General features: G+C 37.0%; 1 protein-coding gene across 10 annotated transcripts in view; it reads right to left on the bottom strand.

Annotated features, from left to right (window-relative positions):
- LOC139708322 (uncharacterized) overlaps positions 1-15,840 on the bottom strand; it is a 127,506-nt gene extending 111,666 nt beyond the window's left edge. For all 10 annotated transcript variants that reach the window (XM_071620277.1, XM_071620281.1, XM_071620278.1 and 7 more), the window contains exons 1-10: positions 15,605-15,840; positions 13,276-13,428; positions 11,443-11,516; positions 10,589-10,678; positions 9,729-9,915; positions 6,969-7,108; positions 5,385-5,852; positions 3,105-3,230; positions 2,192-2,300; positions 509-781 (exon numbers count right to left, since the gene is read on the bottom strand). In XM_071620277.1, the coding sequence (XP_071476378.1) occupies positions 509-781; positions 2,192-2,300; positions 3,105-3,230; positions 5,385-5,852; positions 6,969-7,108; positions 9,729-9,915; positions 10,589-10,678; positions 11,443-11,516; positions 13,276-13,428; positions 15,605-15,741 (1,757 nt within the window). In that variant the 5' untranslated portion in view covers positions 15,742-15,840. The remainder of the gene's footprint in view (positions 1-508; positions 782-2,191; positions 2,301-3,104; positions 3,231-5,384; positions 5,853-6,968; positions 7,109-9,728; positions 9,916-10,588; positions 10,679-11,442; positions 11,517-13,275; positions 13,429-15,604) is intronic.
- Between the last annotated feature and the right edge of the window lie 304 nt (positions 15,841-16,144).

Raw genomic sequence — 16,144 nt, 5'->3', positions numbered from 1 at the left:
ATGTAATTAAAAAATTGTGAAATCACAAAGAATTCTTAAGTATTTTATTGTTTTTTTAATTTCTTACGTATTTCTTTGTTTTTTCGACTTTATGTTTTTCATTGTTTTTTTGATGAAATTTGTCCGTGACATCGCTCCGAACAAGAAAATAATTTATTCATTGATTTTAATCAATAAAACACCCAAATAATCATGCTTTTATGAAATTTGCCTGTAAGCACAGTTTGCATTGAAATCGTACACGAATTCACGGTTTTGAGCAATTTTTGGTCTGACATGCATGTACATATTTATGTGTAACTTCGGAACCACACGCCCGGGCGTCGGAAATTTGGTGTCAAAAGATGCGGGAGACTCGAAAGAAAAAAGTTATGAAAAGTCGCGGCAATAGCTTTTTGCGATTGCGATTGCGATACATCTAACGGAACGTCGAGGGGGGGGGGTGGGGTGGCTCGGAGGCCCCCCCCCCCCCCCCCCTCCCCCCGGCCTAGTTAGGGTTAATACTTACGCATATGATGTTTTATTAGCACCCTCTCCTACGTCCAAACTGATTGCATTCAGGCAATTTGCTGGATTGTCTTGCGAGCACTTGGTGGTGTCTATGGATACGTGGAAGGAGGGCACATCTTCGTCGCCTTCAACGCGGAGCAAAGTGTACTGGCACTTCGTGTAGACGTCGAACTTGAGGCCATCGAATGTCTTGAAGTTGGACCCACCGTAGATGGCGCACATTCCGTCGCACGGCACGTCTCTACAATCCCAGTCCCCGCTAACGCAAGTGCTATAGAAGGGTTGAAAATAACACATGCAGTTGGAGTTCAATAGGTTCAGGAAAAGCGGTAAATAACCACCACACTAACAAGGGTAATTCATGCGTGAATTTAGACCTCTAAAAGTGATGCGTTTATATCACTTTAGTTTGTACTCGAGAAAGTGTATTGTGCCTTTGCAAAGGACGTAGAGGAAAGTGAAAGACAGGCGAGAGAGATCAAAGCGCCGTTTCATAAAACTTACTATCAATAGCAAGTTACGATAGTTGTTATATGCTACTGAAATCCTTGCATCTGACTGGCTGAGAGCAACTTTGTCACAGAAATGTGGCAATTGTTACTGACAACAGGTTTTATGAAACGGGACCCAGATCACGCCATAAAATGTCCCATAATTGTTAAATTGTTGCTACCACCAAAATGTGCATTAGATTATCTACATGATATTTGGCGGAGCAGACTACGAAATTAAAAGGAAGACCATGAATGAAAAAACTATTTTCATCCAACAATATTCACTAGATTCTTGAAAAAAAAAACACCAAAGAAGCAAAAAAAAGAAAAAAAATCTAATTTTTAAGATCTCCCGTGGGAAGGTAGACCCTATACAATTCGTTTTACTTCGCAAGCTAAGTGCAGTCTGACCTTCGACGCTATCGATTGTGTTAGATTTGTGCATTCTGAGAGCAAACACATGGTGGCGGACTCTATTGTTCTCCAGCGGAAACATAGAACTGGAAAGTGTCAAATACTAAAAAGAAAATATGTCTGAAACTCAGCAAAGGTTTGTTGTTGTTGTTGTTGTTGAGGTTGTTTACGTACTTCATATTTGGGGTAAGATTTATGTACAGAAATGGCATTGCGCTGTCAGCTGGTATCCTGAAATACACGTTAGACTGAAATAGTTATCAGACGCTTTTAAAATAAGTAGGCCTACAATGTAGCTGAATGGAAAGCTACAAATCGCTATATCCATCATTATGCACCCCCTGTGTGGTGTACAAGTACAAGTATGTGCATGGAACAATACATAGTTATAATAGGTATACATAAACGCGTGAGTGTCACTGATGTGTTCTATGAGATTGTGTGTATGTATGTGCGTGTGGGTGTTTGGGTTGAAAGGATAATGGAATAGGGATGTCTAGCATTTTTTTCTTACCCCGGAAGTGATACCAGAAAAATGTGTTTAAGGTTATCTTTTTTTTCTTTCTTTCATTCTTATTTTTTATTTATTATTATTATTATTATATACATCTTTTTTTTTTTTGGGGGGGGGGGGGGTTGGGGGTTCGGTGGCTGATGAAACCAGGAAGAGACACCAGAGATATCAACAAGTCCCCAGCTCCTATTAAAAACGCGCAGCCGGCCTTGCTCATGAGATGCAGAGACCTATGGATGGAAAGATGTAAAAAACGTACCATGTCTTGCAGGGAACATGGAACATGGCACCAACTGGCATTGCTAAATCTCTCCGCATACACGGACACTCTGTCTCCTTTTTACACGATTCGCCGTCCCAGTATGTACCTAAAAAAATAATTCAACACACATTCAACAATATGCGTTGCAAAGTTGAAGTCTTGCAGAAGCAAAGGTCGGTAGAGGGATTTTGATGACCGTACAACAACAGGTCAGATCACACGAACATTTCTCTAGCTAGACCTTTTCAAATCTGATTCAATATTCCGAAAAAGTCAACAATCACTCTTTTAGACGCCTGTCCAGGCAAGTCATTCATAGATGTCAATTACTGTTATTATCCTAAGGGTCATTATACAAAAAACAACTTTAGATAACGATAACTACGATAAAGTGACAATGATGACAATGACGATGATAAAAGAAATGATAACAATAATGGTAATAGTAACAACAATGGTATTCATGATAATCATTGTTATGATAAAGATAACAAGATAAATGGTAATATTGATTAACATAATCAATAATGAATGTTGAATGATATAATAACGACGATAACAGTATGAACATAGCGGCACTACTCCTTAATAAAGAGTAACATGCGTATGGTATTTAAAGAAATGGTACCAGTGTTGTGCTTTCTTACTTCTGCCCTATGAAATCTTATAACGTCTATCAAAGCTTTGATCAAATTTAAAACAACAGCGATTATCATGGTAATAGTGCTGACAATTTAATGATGATTACCATGCCACAGTTTTGCTATAAATAATAAAAACAATATTCATCATGATATGCAAATTGTAACTACCAATAAATAAACTGATCATTGTCATGGAAATAACAAACAAATAAAGAATACAAATATCTGCCATAAAACCATCATGCGATAATCCGTGACGATCTTACCATTTGGACAGAAACAGCCTGGAACGCAGGTCTCGGAGCATCCGTCGTTGATTTCTAAATTGAAGCACGTACTCGGGCAAGCTGAACCACATTCCGTGAATGCTTTGTCGGACTCACATGGATGATCTGCGATAAAATGTTGAAATTAGCCTAAGGGTGCTTATTTTCTTAACTTTCACAATATGTAACGCGTACGAATTAAACTTGTTGAATTACCTATATAACGCTTGTTTGTTACGTGAATGATTGATTCGTTCAATTATTCATCAATTTGATCATTCTTCATTGCTCATCTATTTACATGATTGCTTAAGATTTCAGGGTACCATAGATACTAGGAAAGTAATTCGTCTTATCCTCCCAACATAACAGTCCCCACTTATAGTTTTCTCCAAATCACTTTAATTACAATAATCTTATTGTTGCTATCACGATCGATTCTTCTTTCCATATAAAATGATGCGTACAAAGGGAAAAGAGATATTAAGTATACAAAAACATCCAAGCTCAATCAGACAGAAAAAAAAGAAAAGAAACTGTTTTTAATGATTAACCTGAGTTTTCGCTCCGGTATGAGGATTGTTGTTGTTGTTGTTTTAAAGAAAGAAGAGAAAGAGAGAAAAACTGGAGCCTTATATAACAAATAATTTGCGTCAATGTGGATTGTTTATGAATGTATTTCATAGTTTGCTCGATACTCTGCTCTGATTCTTGCATGTCTTCAGAATGCTTCTCCAAAATGTCCGTAGACATTCTGAATAATATATGCGTTTATCAAAAACATTTTTTTTTTTTGGATAAACGCTAACCCTAACCTTAACCCTAACCTAATCCTTATCCAAACCCAAGCCCTAACCCTCACTCTAATACAAACCGTAACCACAACCGTAGCCCTAACCCTATCCCTATCCCCATCCAGTGCCGTATATACGGCACTGGCCCTACCCATAGACCTAACCCTAACCCTTACTCTAACGCTAACGCTAACCCTAACAATAACCGTAACCCTAACCCTAACCACATGCATAAATCTAGTACAATACACTCTTCCCAAAGTCCTACCCCCTAAAATAGTCTTTGCACCCGAAGAAAGAAGTTCCTTCTACAGAAAAAATAAACAAAAAAGGAATTATGACGTCATCAAACTGCATTTTAGATACAGAAGGGCCTAACCATAGCGTTTTGTCGTTTGCCCTGCTAAACAGCATCTTAAAGGACAGGTTCACCTTCATAGACATGTGGGTTGCGTGAATGCAGCAATATTAGTAGAACACATCAGTGAGAGTTTGAGGAAAATCCGACAATCCGTTCAAAAGTTATGAATTTTAAAAGTTTCTGCTCAGTCATGGTTGGATGAGAAGACTACTATAGCTTGTGATGTCACATGAGTACAACGGTTTAAAGAAAGTATAAAGAAAATTCACCTTATTTTCACTTTTCTCGCATAACAAAAGAACACTCGACTTCTCTCTTTCAGAAGGCAAGGAGAATAATATTATCCTTAACATAAGTCAGTAACAAGTCCCAGAAATGTGCACTTTATTCAAAAAGTAAAATTTTGTGAAATTCTCTTTTTGTTTTCATTTATCGTTGTGCGCATGTGACATCACACACTGTAGTAGTCTTCTCATCCAGCAGTAATTGCGCAGATACTTAAAAAATGCGTAACTTTTGAACGGATTGTCGGATTTTCCTAAAACTTTCACTGATGTGTTCTTCTAATATTGTTCCATTCACTCAATCCACATGTACATGAAGGTGAACTTGTCCTTTAAACAAAATTAATGAACATAATATCATTACGCTTTAGCACCAAGGCAGACAAGGCAAGTATATGACTAGAAGAGGACTCAAAAGGCGTCGACCTCAAGCGAACAGCCAATTTCCAAATGCTGAAAATAGATGATTACTCTATGATCAAAAATGCATTGTACTTCTCTACCTTAGCCCGGTCCGCGTATGCACTTTCTCAAATTCACGCAGCTTGCATTTCCTGTTTGTTGGTCCATTTTGCAAATAATAAAAAAAATCCTTTAAAGATTAGAATATCCTGGATCGAGCAACTGCTGCAGTGATCCGGATAACTACCAACTCTAATCTTCTTTTCATTCTGTCATTATCAAATTTTCTTTTAAAACGTCATCCAAATCCGTGAAAACAGACTTATTAACAGACAAACAAACCAACCCTGGCATTGTCATAACCTTCTTGATGGGAAGTAATGAAAAAAAAAACCAACAACAACACCCAATTAGGAAAACGACTACAAAGGGCACTCACGGCAGAAGTCTTCTCTCCTCCAATCTATCACGTAGCCATTTCTTGCGCATTCGTATGCATATTGCCCTAGTGAGTCGCAAGGGGTGCACGCGTCAACCTCTCTTCCACCATCCACGCATCCGCACATTTCGAATTGGCACAGGTGCTGGAAGTGGTCGTATTTGACCGAGTTATTGCAGGCCGAGAACGGGTCCTCGTGGAGCGACCTACAAACCGCCTCGATTGCGATTTGAGTCTTGTTCGGCAGCCCCGAGCACGGGTGTTCGATCATCTCGTCGGTCAGGTCGCTACAGGTGTTGTCCGGATCGACTTCCATCTGCTCGCCGAATGACGCCAGCGAACCGACGACATCGTCGCTTGGGTCGAAGTCGAAGTTCCCGCACAGCCCTCTCGCTTGCAGGTCATTGGCCGCACTGTTGGGGAGATGGATGTTTACTGCCCCTTCGCCGTTATATGTTATCACGAAGCCTGTAATGAGAAAGCATATGTTGCATGGTAGTTATTACTTTAAACCCATTCTGTGCCATTGACCCAAATGTGCAGATAATTTCACACGCATACCTATGGACAAGTAATTAATGTGGCAAGCAGAGAATTGAGATACAGCTCTACAGCTTATCTGGAGCTGGTAAAGTTATTAGCGTTATACCAGAAAAAAAGTAAATCACTGATGATATAATACTATTTTGATTGTGTGTATTTATACCACTGGATACTCTCATGGCGTCTAGCATCTCGCAACAAAATGATTCTACTTTATGTCATCTTTTTTATGTTACTTTGTTACTTTCCCTTCCTTAGTTTTTCGTTGTCTTCTTCTTTCTCCCTTCTTCTGTTTCGAGAATATTCATTCCTTTCCTAATTGATCAAGTTCCTGTAAGAAAAAAGTTGGATAAAAATCACGCATAATCCATTCGGAATTATTTTTTGTAAGAAGGAGCGGAAAGGGGATGGGAAATCATAGGTGATTCACCTTCACCCATCCATTTATTCATTTTGCGTGTAATCTGATTCATATTATTTATAGGCCTATTACATATTCCTCGTTACTGTTGATGAAAACTTGCCATTCAAATAAAACCCAGTTGTATTATTGACCATGGGTAAAGTATTGTAGTTATAGTAGATAAAGGCAATAGTTCAGACGGTCATCCTCGCTCTCAAATATAAGCTTACTTCAAGGATGAAATAAGCTCTATGGGGCGCCAAGTGTCGGACGGTCGATTTCGTCACAAAATTAGTCAAGTGACTGATTTCGTAACGAAATCGCCTGTGAAACATTTAGCTCCCTATAGAGCTTATCCTCGAAGCTAAGGATCACCTTCTGAACGTAGCTATACTCTGAATTAGATTTTAAATTTAGATGAATTGGACTGCAATGAAGATATGTGGCACGATATGTGACATCAAAGGCAAGAAACATTGTGTCTTTAACATCACTGCAGACGAACGAACGGTTTACTTTTAAGTTGCTCATACAAACATTACTAGCAGAGTGAATCTGAATTGCAGCAACATGTTTTTGTTGCCTTTTTATTCCCGTTTATTGAAACAGACAGATGCATGGATGATAGAGTGACTTACCAGCTTGCTCTTCAATCATAAGGAGCATTCCGGAGGCTCGAACGGTGATTGTAGTGGTAGGGTAAAATGGAAGTAATTTTGGACGCGAGTTGAAGTTCACCTGCTGGTTTTCCATGAGCTCTATTGAGATGTCGTCGTTCCTGTAGCAGAGATAAAATGGAATACTCATGCTTGAGGACTTCAAAGATTAAGACAGACAGACATAGGGCCTACATAATACAGTAATAATCTTGAGACGTATAAAATTATTCAGCTTTGTCATGCATATCAGCCAAAATTAAGATCATATATTTACGCCACCGTTATTATGTCAGTCAGATAAAGTTGCAGAAATTAGAACCAATAAAGTAGAAAAATAAAACTGTCACTTCCACACAAATCAATACAGTATGCCCCTTCAAAGAAAAATACAATTAAATTTCCGCATTGATAACTTTCAATCTGATTGAACTGTGTGAATTTTATTTCAGGGTCAAAATCTCATCTTTATTTTCCAGAAAACCACATTCATTTTGGTCAAGTGGTCATAGAGAAATCGGGAGCCCCCATTGTAAAGTATGCCAAGGGTTTAGCACTTGGATGCTCTTGGAACTGCATTTTAATGTATCAACCTAATGGCCAGAACGTGGAGGGAAGGCATTCCTGATATGCTCTACAAAGATCATCATTTCTCTTTGACCTCAGAAGCAAATCGGATGAGGTTTTCTGTAAGATCTGGGTAAAGAGATATAGTTTTATTCCCTAAAATTACATTTGGATTGATGCTCTACTTCTGAAGTTATCTTTGCTGAGGGTCCCGTTGTATTCTTCTTTTTTTTTTGGGGGGGGGGCATACGGTTTATAATTCCTTGCCGATTTTTAGCCCGAATCTGCAGGCTAAAGGTGGATTCAGAGTTGAAATCTCCTTTAGCTGGCGGAAATATTATATGAAACAGAACAACAATGCAAAATTTTAAACGAAGAGTAAACTAAACCTTTGCAAGAGGGTCGGGACAAGGTAAAATGCGGCTGCAGTTGCATCTACCAGTCGGTTCAATTAAAGTAAACTATACACAGAAAGGTCGAAAATAAGATCATATTTGAAGTCAATTTTCCTAATTTATGTTTCACTTCCTGCCCATTAGATATATTCTACCAACAAAGATACATATTTCACTCTAAGAGAAAGAAAATTTCTTTAAATTCTGATTTGATTAAGATTGAAAATGTAATTCTTGAAAGAACTCAAATTATAATTTTTTTGGGGGGTATTTTTATTCATGAGTCTCTTCAGTGGAAGCACCACTTAGAAAACATATCTTCGAGAATATCAAAATGTGTTGGAGTGTTATCTAGATTGGTAGATTTTGTACCTAGAAACATTTTACTTCATATATACAATGCAATAATATTACCACATTTTAATTATTGTAATGAAATATGGGGCGAGTATAAAACTCATGTTGAGAAATTTTATTATTATGTTACAAACGCGTGCGATAAGATTGATTTCTAAGAGCAGTTCTTACAGTTCAAGTTAATTCTACCCATTTATGAACTTGTTCGATTTAGTATATTAGTGTTTATGTTTAAGTATCATAAAGGTATTCTCCCTATTCTGTTTCATGGTACGTTTAAATGTAATTTATGTTTTCATGATTATCCTACTCGGGAAAGATATAGCCTGAGAATGTCATTAGCTCATTTAATAGTTAGAAACCCATTCAATTCGTTTTACAGGTGTAAATGAATGGAATTCAATTAGTCCAGATCTCAAGTCTAGCACTACACTTTCTTGCTTCAGAACATTATTCAAACATCATACTTTTAAAAAAACTGTTATCCATGACTGAGTAGACTGCTTGCTACCAAATCTATTCTTCTCTTCACTTCTCTGATCCTGACATTGCTACTGAATGAGTGTGTTGTGTGTGTTGCGCTGTGTGTGTGTGATAAGGACATGTTGTGTGTGTATAGTGTAGGGCTGATAAGTTTTTCTTGTGTTTTTTTTATGTTTTTTTTTTCCTTCTTTTCATTTCTGCACAATATGCCATGAACAACGGCAGTTTGTATAATTTTGTTTTAGGCCCCAACAACAAGCACCAGATGCTTCAAAGGGGTCCCGGCATTAATTCCTACAACATGAGCATGTATGTTTATATACATTGCTTTTGTTTTTGATTGTGTACATAATGTACTTTTGATTTATCTTGTGCCGAATATATTGAATTGAATTGAATTGAATTGAATTGAATTGAATAGGTAATTGCAAGGCAATGATACTGCATTTCGATGCAATTCTCCTCCTTGCTTCATTGCTGATAATTGGAATAGTCATTACCACCATTATCAACATAATGGAGGGGTGAGCATTCTACAAACTAGGCTTTTTAAGAGTTCCCTCCGTTTTCGACAATTTTTCTTTGATGCCATTCAGTTACAGTACTCCGTTCCATTTTCCATTCCCTTAGACAATGTTTTGTTTAAAAAAAATGAGCTGCATTGATTTCGCTTGTATAATATGTATACGTCATATTTTTCGTTTTATCCTTTTGGAAATGAAAAGAAAGGAAAGGAAAGGAAATGAAGTATAATAATTGATCTTTACTATTCTTATTCTCTTTTATTATTTTTGTTATCTTCATTATCACTGACATCATCTCATGGAAAAGAATGAGATGACGAAGCAGATACACATAGACGAATGATGTCGAAACGATTAATAACGAGGCGAGATTCAAACAATGACTGATGATAATACATGTACGTGAACAAACTCACGAGAGCGTGACGATGGGCGGACGGGCTGATGTGTCGATGGTAATCGTATAGCTCTCAAATTGGAAGAGCGTATATACACATTCTCCAGGATAGTAGTATGTGTAACCATCGAACGTTCTCACTTGACCTCCAGAGCCGTAGTGACAAGTGTTAACGGCTTCTTCTGAAGTTTCTGCGTCCTTTATTTCTGTGGCATATTAAAAAGACAAAAAGAACAATAATAATATGACAATCATAACAATAATGATATGTCAATCATATAACCTTGAAAAGAATGTGATTTACGTCATTTTTCTTTACTTTTTAATGAGCATTCGTTTTTATGTCATTCCTGTAATAGTCTTCACTATTGACCGGCCACATGACCGTTGAAAAACATATTAGTGATAGACATTAGCTAGCTTACAGCTGTATATGATCTTCAGTGCTGATGTTTACGCCTCCTCAAGGAAGGGACACTTGGAACAACTGTTTGCGCATGTGTAGAACATCTTTCCTGTCAAGCGGTGATGTAGGAACATTTTGTGTGTGTGTTTGCTTCAATATGTGCCAGACATAATAACATAATCGAAACAAGAGAAAGTAGATATCTATGTAGATATATATTCATAATAGTAATACTGATACAGTTACATGTGAAGAGTTTAACACAAATACAATTTTTCCCGTGATACCACCTTACATAACAATGCATATCCTCTAAGTTATGCTTAAGAATATTTTTTTTTGTCTTTATCATTCTCTTTCTTTTAGCACCTTTGATGGCAAATATCTCAATTTAACAAGAACGAAGATGAGTTTAAATTCTTCGTGTACATGGCGTAATATAATTATATTTCTCCTTCTTCGTTTATTCTTACCGCATGTTGCGCCGGAGTGCCCTTTATTGCACTTGCAGAAGTTCGGTGATTCGCAGATCCCCTCGTCCCCGCAAGGTGGGTCACACACCGCTGCATTCGAACATTAAAATAGGGTGCAAAAATGAACAAAAATGCTAGTAACGATTCAAAATATGTGGGGACTATGCCCATTATCGTGTGAAAATAGTCACCCCAAGGTATATATATATATATATATATATATATATGTTATATATATACTATCCTAGATTTATTTTTACATCTAAGGTTTATATCGCCAAAGACAGTGACTTACACATCATTATTGTTGAAGAAAAACTAGTAATTAGAGGAGTACGGCCAACATTGCCCATTTTAAACACATTTTTGTAGATGGTGTCGTACGGACTTCCATGTGCTGGACGTATTGAACATACTATTGGATTGGCTTTAACACAATAAGTTAACGAAAAAAAAAACCCCACATGTACAGAAATATGTTCCATTTGTTTCTTTGGTCTTCTCAACACTCACGTCATAGATCGGACAAATTTTAGAGTCATGGATTTTTACTTATCGATGGTAAAACAACAACAACAACAACAACAACAACAGCAACATATTATAATGAGATTTCAACGCACGTACAAATTTATTGAATATGATTTGTTGACTATATGTCTCTGTGGTTTGACATGCACAGGGACGTTAACAGATAAAGGCTGGAAATCAATTTAGTGGCAACTGTGTCATAAGAGGATATAGGATATAGGAACAGTCAGATACACACACACGAAAAAAAAAACCACCAACAACAAAAAACAAACAAACAGTGCGTATGTATAATGTGTAAGAGCATTCTGTCATATACTTACGAAGGCATGCTCCTCCAGAGTAACCGTCACAGCAAACATCAATTATTTGCGTGCTCCCTTCAGTCGTGACTTCCCTGAAAGAAAAATATGTAAAGAATAAAAAAGTAATAATAGAAATATATATTATCATCTTTATCATTATTATTACTCTTATTACCATAATTACCATTACTATTATTTTGATTACTTTTATTTTCATTATTACTGTTATCATTATTTTTATTATCATTATTATTATTATTATTATTAGTAGTAGTAGTAGTAGTAGTAATAGTACTGTTATTATTATTACTTCTAGTACTACTGTAACCATTATTACTGTTGTTGTTGTAATTATTACAATGTCAATGATTAAACCCATTTTTATTGCGCCATCTGTCTGGTAAAACTATTCCAATGCGCATTTGGAATAAGGAGGAGGAGAAAAATGTCACATGCTACGCAACCACGACCTTGTTTTCGTAGGTTGAGTAACTGTGTACTTTAGTAAAAAGAATTGTTCTCAGGTTCTGATAGCTTTAATCTCAATGTTTGCAAAGAACGGATATGAACGGGTAACTGATTCCATGTGTTAGCAGCCGAACAGGCTCGGTCCCAAAGCGATGAGTTTGTTCTGGGAATTGCAATAAACATTTCATAGCGAGCGTCCTTCATAACGTGAATGTAGCAAGGTGAAAACAAACAAACAAACAAACAAACAAACAAACAAACAAACAAACAAACTTGTAATGCTGCTGCTGCTGATAACTACAATGATGCCAATCCGAACTGTACTATTAGTAACATGATGTTATGTATAATAATAAAAAAAAATGATGACTCCTTCTTGCAAGATTTATTTCATAATCTATGAGGTATCAATGTGAATCACAACAAATTATACAAATTATTTTTTTGAAATATAATTTTTAAAAGTTCTCATTCTCTACCGAAGTAAATCACTCCTGCTTAGTAATTTGCAGGAAAAAAAACCCAACAGTAAAAGCCGTGAATATCATGGTGAATTATCACCAGTGCCATACCGAAGATTACTACTGTTTATAACAACATGAATTATTTTGTAGTCCACGTTTTAAATTCTTATCATCTCGTGTGTGTGTGTGTGTTTGTTTTTTTTTCGGAATCACTCTTTTAACCCAAGTTTATTTCATGGCTAATAAGATTACGCGGAGTCAATTGTGTTTTTCAAGCGAAAATGAATGCCTTATTTCATTTAGGCAATATACGATAGCATAGTCGCTGTTGGTTTCTTCAAATGTCCACGGGCCCGCAAGTTCACGTGCTATTGATTTATCCCTCCAAAAGAGAACTGGATGTTGTAAACGACCCATTCCCTGTACGTGTTAAATGACCTCCGATTGACGACTATTCAAGCAGATGTTGAAGCTAGAAATCGAACAAGGACAATGTCGGGTATGACGCAAGAGAAAATTTATTTTCGTGTCAGGGAATGGGGGGGGGGGGGTCTGTCGGCTATCAGCAACAAATACATGGGTTTACTCGAAAAAAAAAATTGGTAATTCTTCTTATTCCACATCATCCGATATATATTTCTTTCAAGAAGAAGAAGAAAAAGAAGAAAGCGAGCGCTTGAATTATTTTGGCCTGTACAACTTATGTATACAAATCCTAAAAAGATAGAATACTGTAAAGCTCTCCTTAGCTCTCACTAGGCGGGCGAGCGATCGAACGTCAAGAAGTATGCTGAAATTAATACAATCGCATTTCTTCTTCAACTTCATTTATTTATTTTTTTTTTTTGGGGGGGGGGATGTTATACAGGTCACCCCCCCCCCCCCCCCCCATCCGATTAACGCCCATGATACACTGTACCTCATAACTTCGCACGTATCGCCGTATTCTTTCTCCGGTATCTCGCCAGGTAGGAGGTCCGAGCACCGTATTATCAGTAACCGCATTTCTGTGCTCGGCTCAGTTTCCACCGTTTGCGTGCACCACGCGTCTGGATCCTTGTACAGAAGTCCGCTGCGTTAAGAAATGATATTCAACAACAATTATTAGATAAAAATAGTCATAATAGCACGTGATATATGATAACACTTAAGAAAACAATCATGCGAACCACCCAACAGCCGCAACAACATTATCTCACTATCGATATTTCATGATTATTTTGACACAGTACACATTTTCGCTGTTATGAAAAATCGCTTTCGACTTAACTATTTCAAGAAAACAGGTAGGATACGAAGTTGGGGGGTCTTTGTATTTGAAGTATGTTTGAAGACAGCAACTTAAATCAAAGATTCCAACTTCTCTAAAATCAAAACGTAGAATTAAGACTGATACCATCATACGTTAATCTACACTATCAAGACTGTACTCGGAGATATCGATGCATAGATAAGTCGCCGTCAAGATAACATTTCACATTAATGGTGGTAAGAGGACCTCTTCAAACCATCCACATCCAGTTACGACTTGGTCCTCTGATTAGACTTTGATATTTGTTATACAACATGTTGCTGGTTGAGTGAATTATATATTGATAGCTTCTTGAAGAATCAGAATGTTTTTAGGCAAGGGAAAAAAAGGTAGAAAGTCTATACTGATGCTATTGACTACATCCCTTTACCACAACTTATATTTCCCTCAGATGTGAGGAAATTCTTCCAATCATTGAATCATCTCTTCTCCCAACCATCTAATTTACAGAACAATTTACGGGAATGTATATGCGTATAGGTATATCTTCAGGTTCTACACTTATGATGTATGGAGTAATAAGTCTTCTTTCCAAGGCAGATACTGTGATAGTGATACACAGACACCGTAATGTTGTTTACATGGACAGTGACAATAGAGACGCAAAAAGATGTTGTGTGTGTGTGTGTGTGTGTGTGTGTGTGTGAAATTGAAAATGATTAAATGACTCAAATGACTGGAATCACTTTATAGTCAGTGATGAATAATGTGGAGGTGTGTGTTAGCACAAATGTTGGCACAACAACGCATATGTTTTAGTGTGATGAATGTGTGCATCCTACCTCCTTATAGTGATTGTGTCTAGTTGCTATAAAAAAGAAATCTTGCACTCAGCTACAATTATTTCAGCACATATTGTACGTAAAACGACAAGGCTTATTCTGTTTTTACTCCTTCGTTAACTTTCCAAGACTTATGTCTACCAATGGCTTATCCCCCAGTTGTGATGTTACAGTGAATCTTCCGCCAAGATCACAAATATTCATATATATATAAATATAAATAAATGAATATATATATATATATATATATATATACATATACATACATATATACATGTGTGTGTGTGTGTGTCTTTATGTCAAAATAAGGAGTTTAGATGAAAATAGATAAATGCAATTTTTGAGTTTTAGATATGGCATCATCAAAAAGGGAAAAAGTAAATCTTTTCGACGACACTGCACCTTTGATATGAAATGAACTGTTTTGCAGATATCATCAAGATTACCACATGTTTCTTAGTTATTAGATTCTTTTTTCCCATCAGCTTTCATCTCACATTTCTCAATTTCTCAAGGTCATTTTGCCTCAAAGATTCTGCTAGGATCGAAAGCTCAGGCCCCTTCGACTCCAATTTACTCCTTGGCTCGCCACTATTGGATAAGCAGTTTTCAGCAGCCTTTTTTGCTACATTTCTCAATTTTGAAGAAATTAGTACATCTGTTTTGCATTTAAACCATTCAAAATATGATTTCATTCTGATACGAGAGAGATTATCCCAGGAACATTAAAGACACACAACATAATTACACCTGTCACAAGTAACACATGAAATGAATGATAGTAAATAGCAATGACACACAAACCTGTTGCTTGATACTTGAGTAGCGAAGTATAGGGTCTCCATACCGTCAAGCCTCGACTTATTGTGGAGACCCTTCTGTTTTAGTTCTCTAAGCTGTTTGTACTTGTTTTATTTTGTACTAAAACTATGTGTCGATATGCTGTTTGTCTTAATTGTATGACTTGAACACAATTATATCTGATGTAACGGAATTAAGCAGAAATATATCAAATCAATCAAATCAAATCAAATACTTGTTCTTGGGATGCTGTTGTTTACTTATTATCATGGTTAATTGTATTAAAAATTAAAACAAAAAGGAAAAGGTATACAAAGTACTAACAACTTTATAAGCTGGAAATTTGTTGTTACCTGCATTGGTGGGTCGTTGAGAGGAAAATAACCAAGGCAATGAAGATATGCGGCGAAGGCGTCTGGCGCGCCATGTTTCGCCCGAATTTTCGCTGTCGTCGTCTGCAGTTAGAAGTCCTTATAGATGTATATAACATGCACGCTTTGAAAAATACTTTCTGGCTTTCAAAATCGCGATGGGCCCTTCACGCTGGGATCGCGATATATTTTGCTCTAGCTCTTAGCGAGGCCAGAAGTCTTACTGGCGCGCATTGCGAAACGATCAGGCCTCTTCTCTGTTCTTTTATTGCTGACGCCCTCGCTGTTGATTGTATCGATTTTCACGAGTAAGCAAAGCAGATCAAACCAATCAGAGAAGAGCAAAAGAATTTTACGTGCACTGGAAGCTTTAACCGAAAGGGTCATTCTTCATGCCTAGACTTATTTCGGGACTTTTAACCTGTTGAGAGACGAGTCCCGAGTATACTCGGGCAGGTGTCTATGGGAAATGCATGTTGTAGTAAAATTAGTCCGTCCTCAACGGGTTAATGAAAAAGAAAA

The sequence above is a fragment of the Diadema antillarum genome, unplaced genomic scaffold (assembly GCF_040938485.1).
Source record: "Diadema antillarum isolate AM-2024a unplaced genomic scaffold, OU_Dant_1.0 seq00001325_RagTag, whole genome shotgun sequence".
Classification (NCBI taxonomy): Eukaryota; Metazoa; Echinodermata; class Echinoidea; order Diadematoida; family Diadematidae; genus Diadema; species Diadema antillarum.
This window is presented reverse-complemented; position numbering and strand designations above follow the sequence as displayed.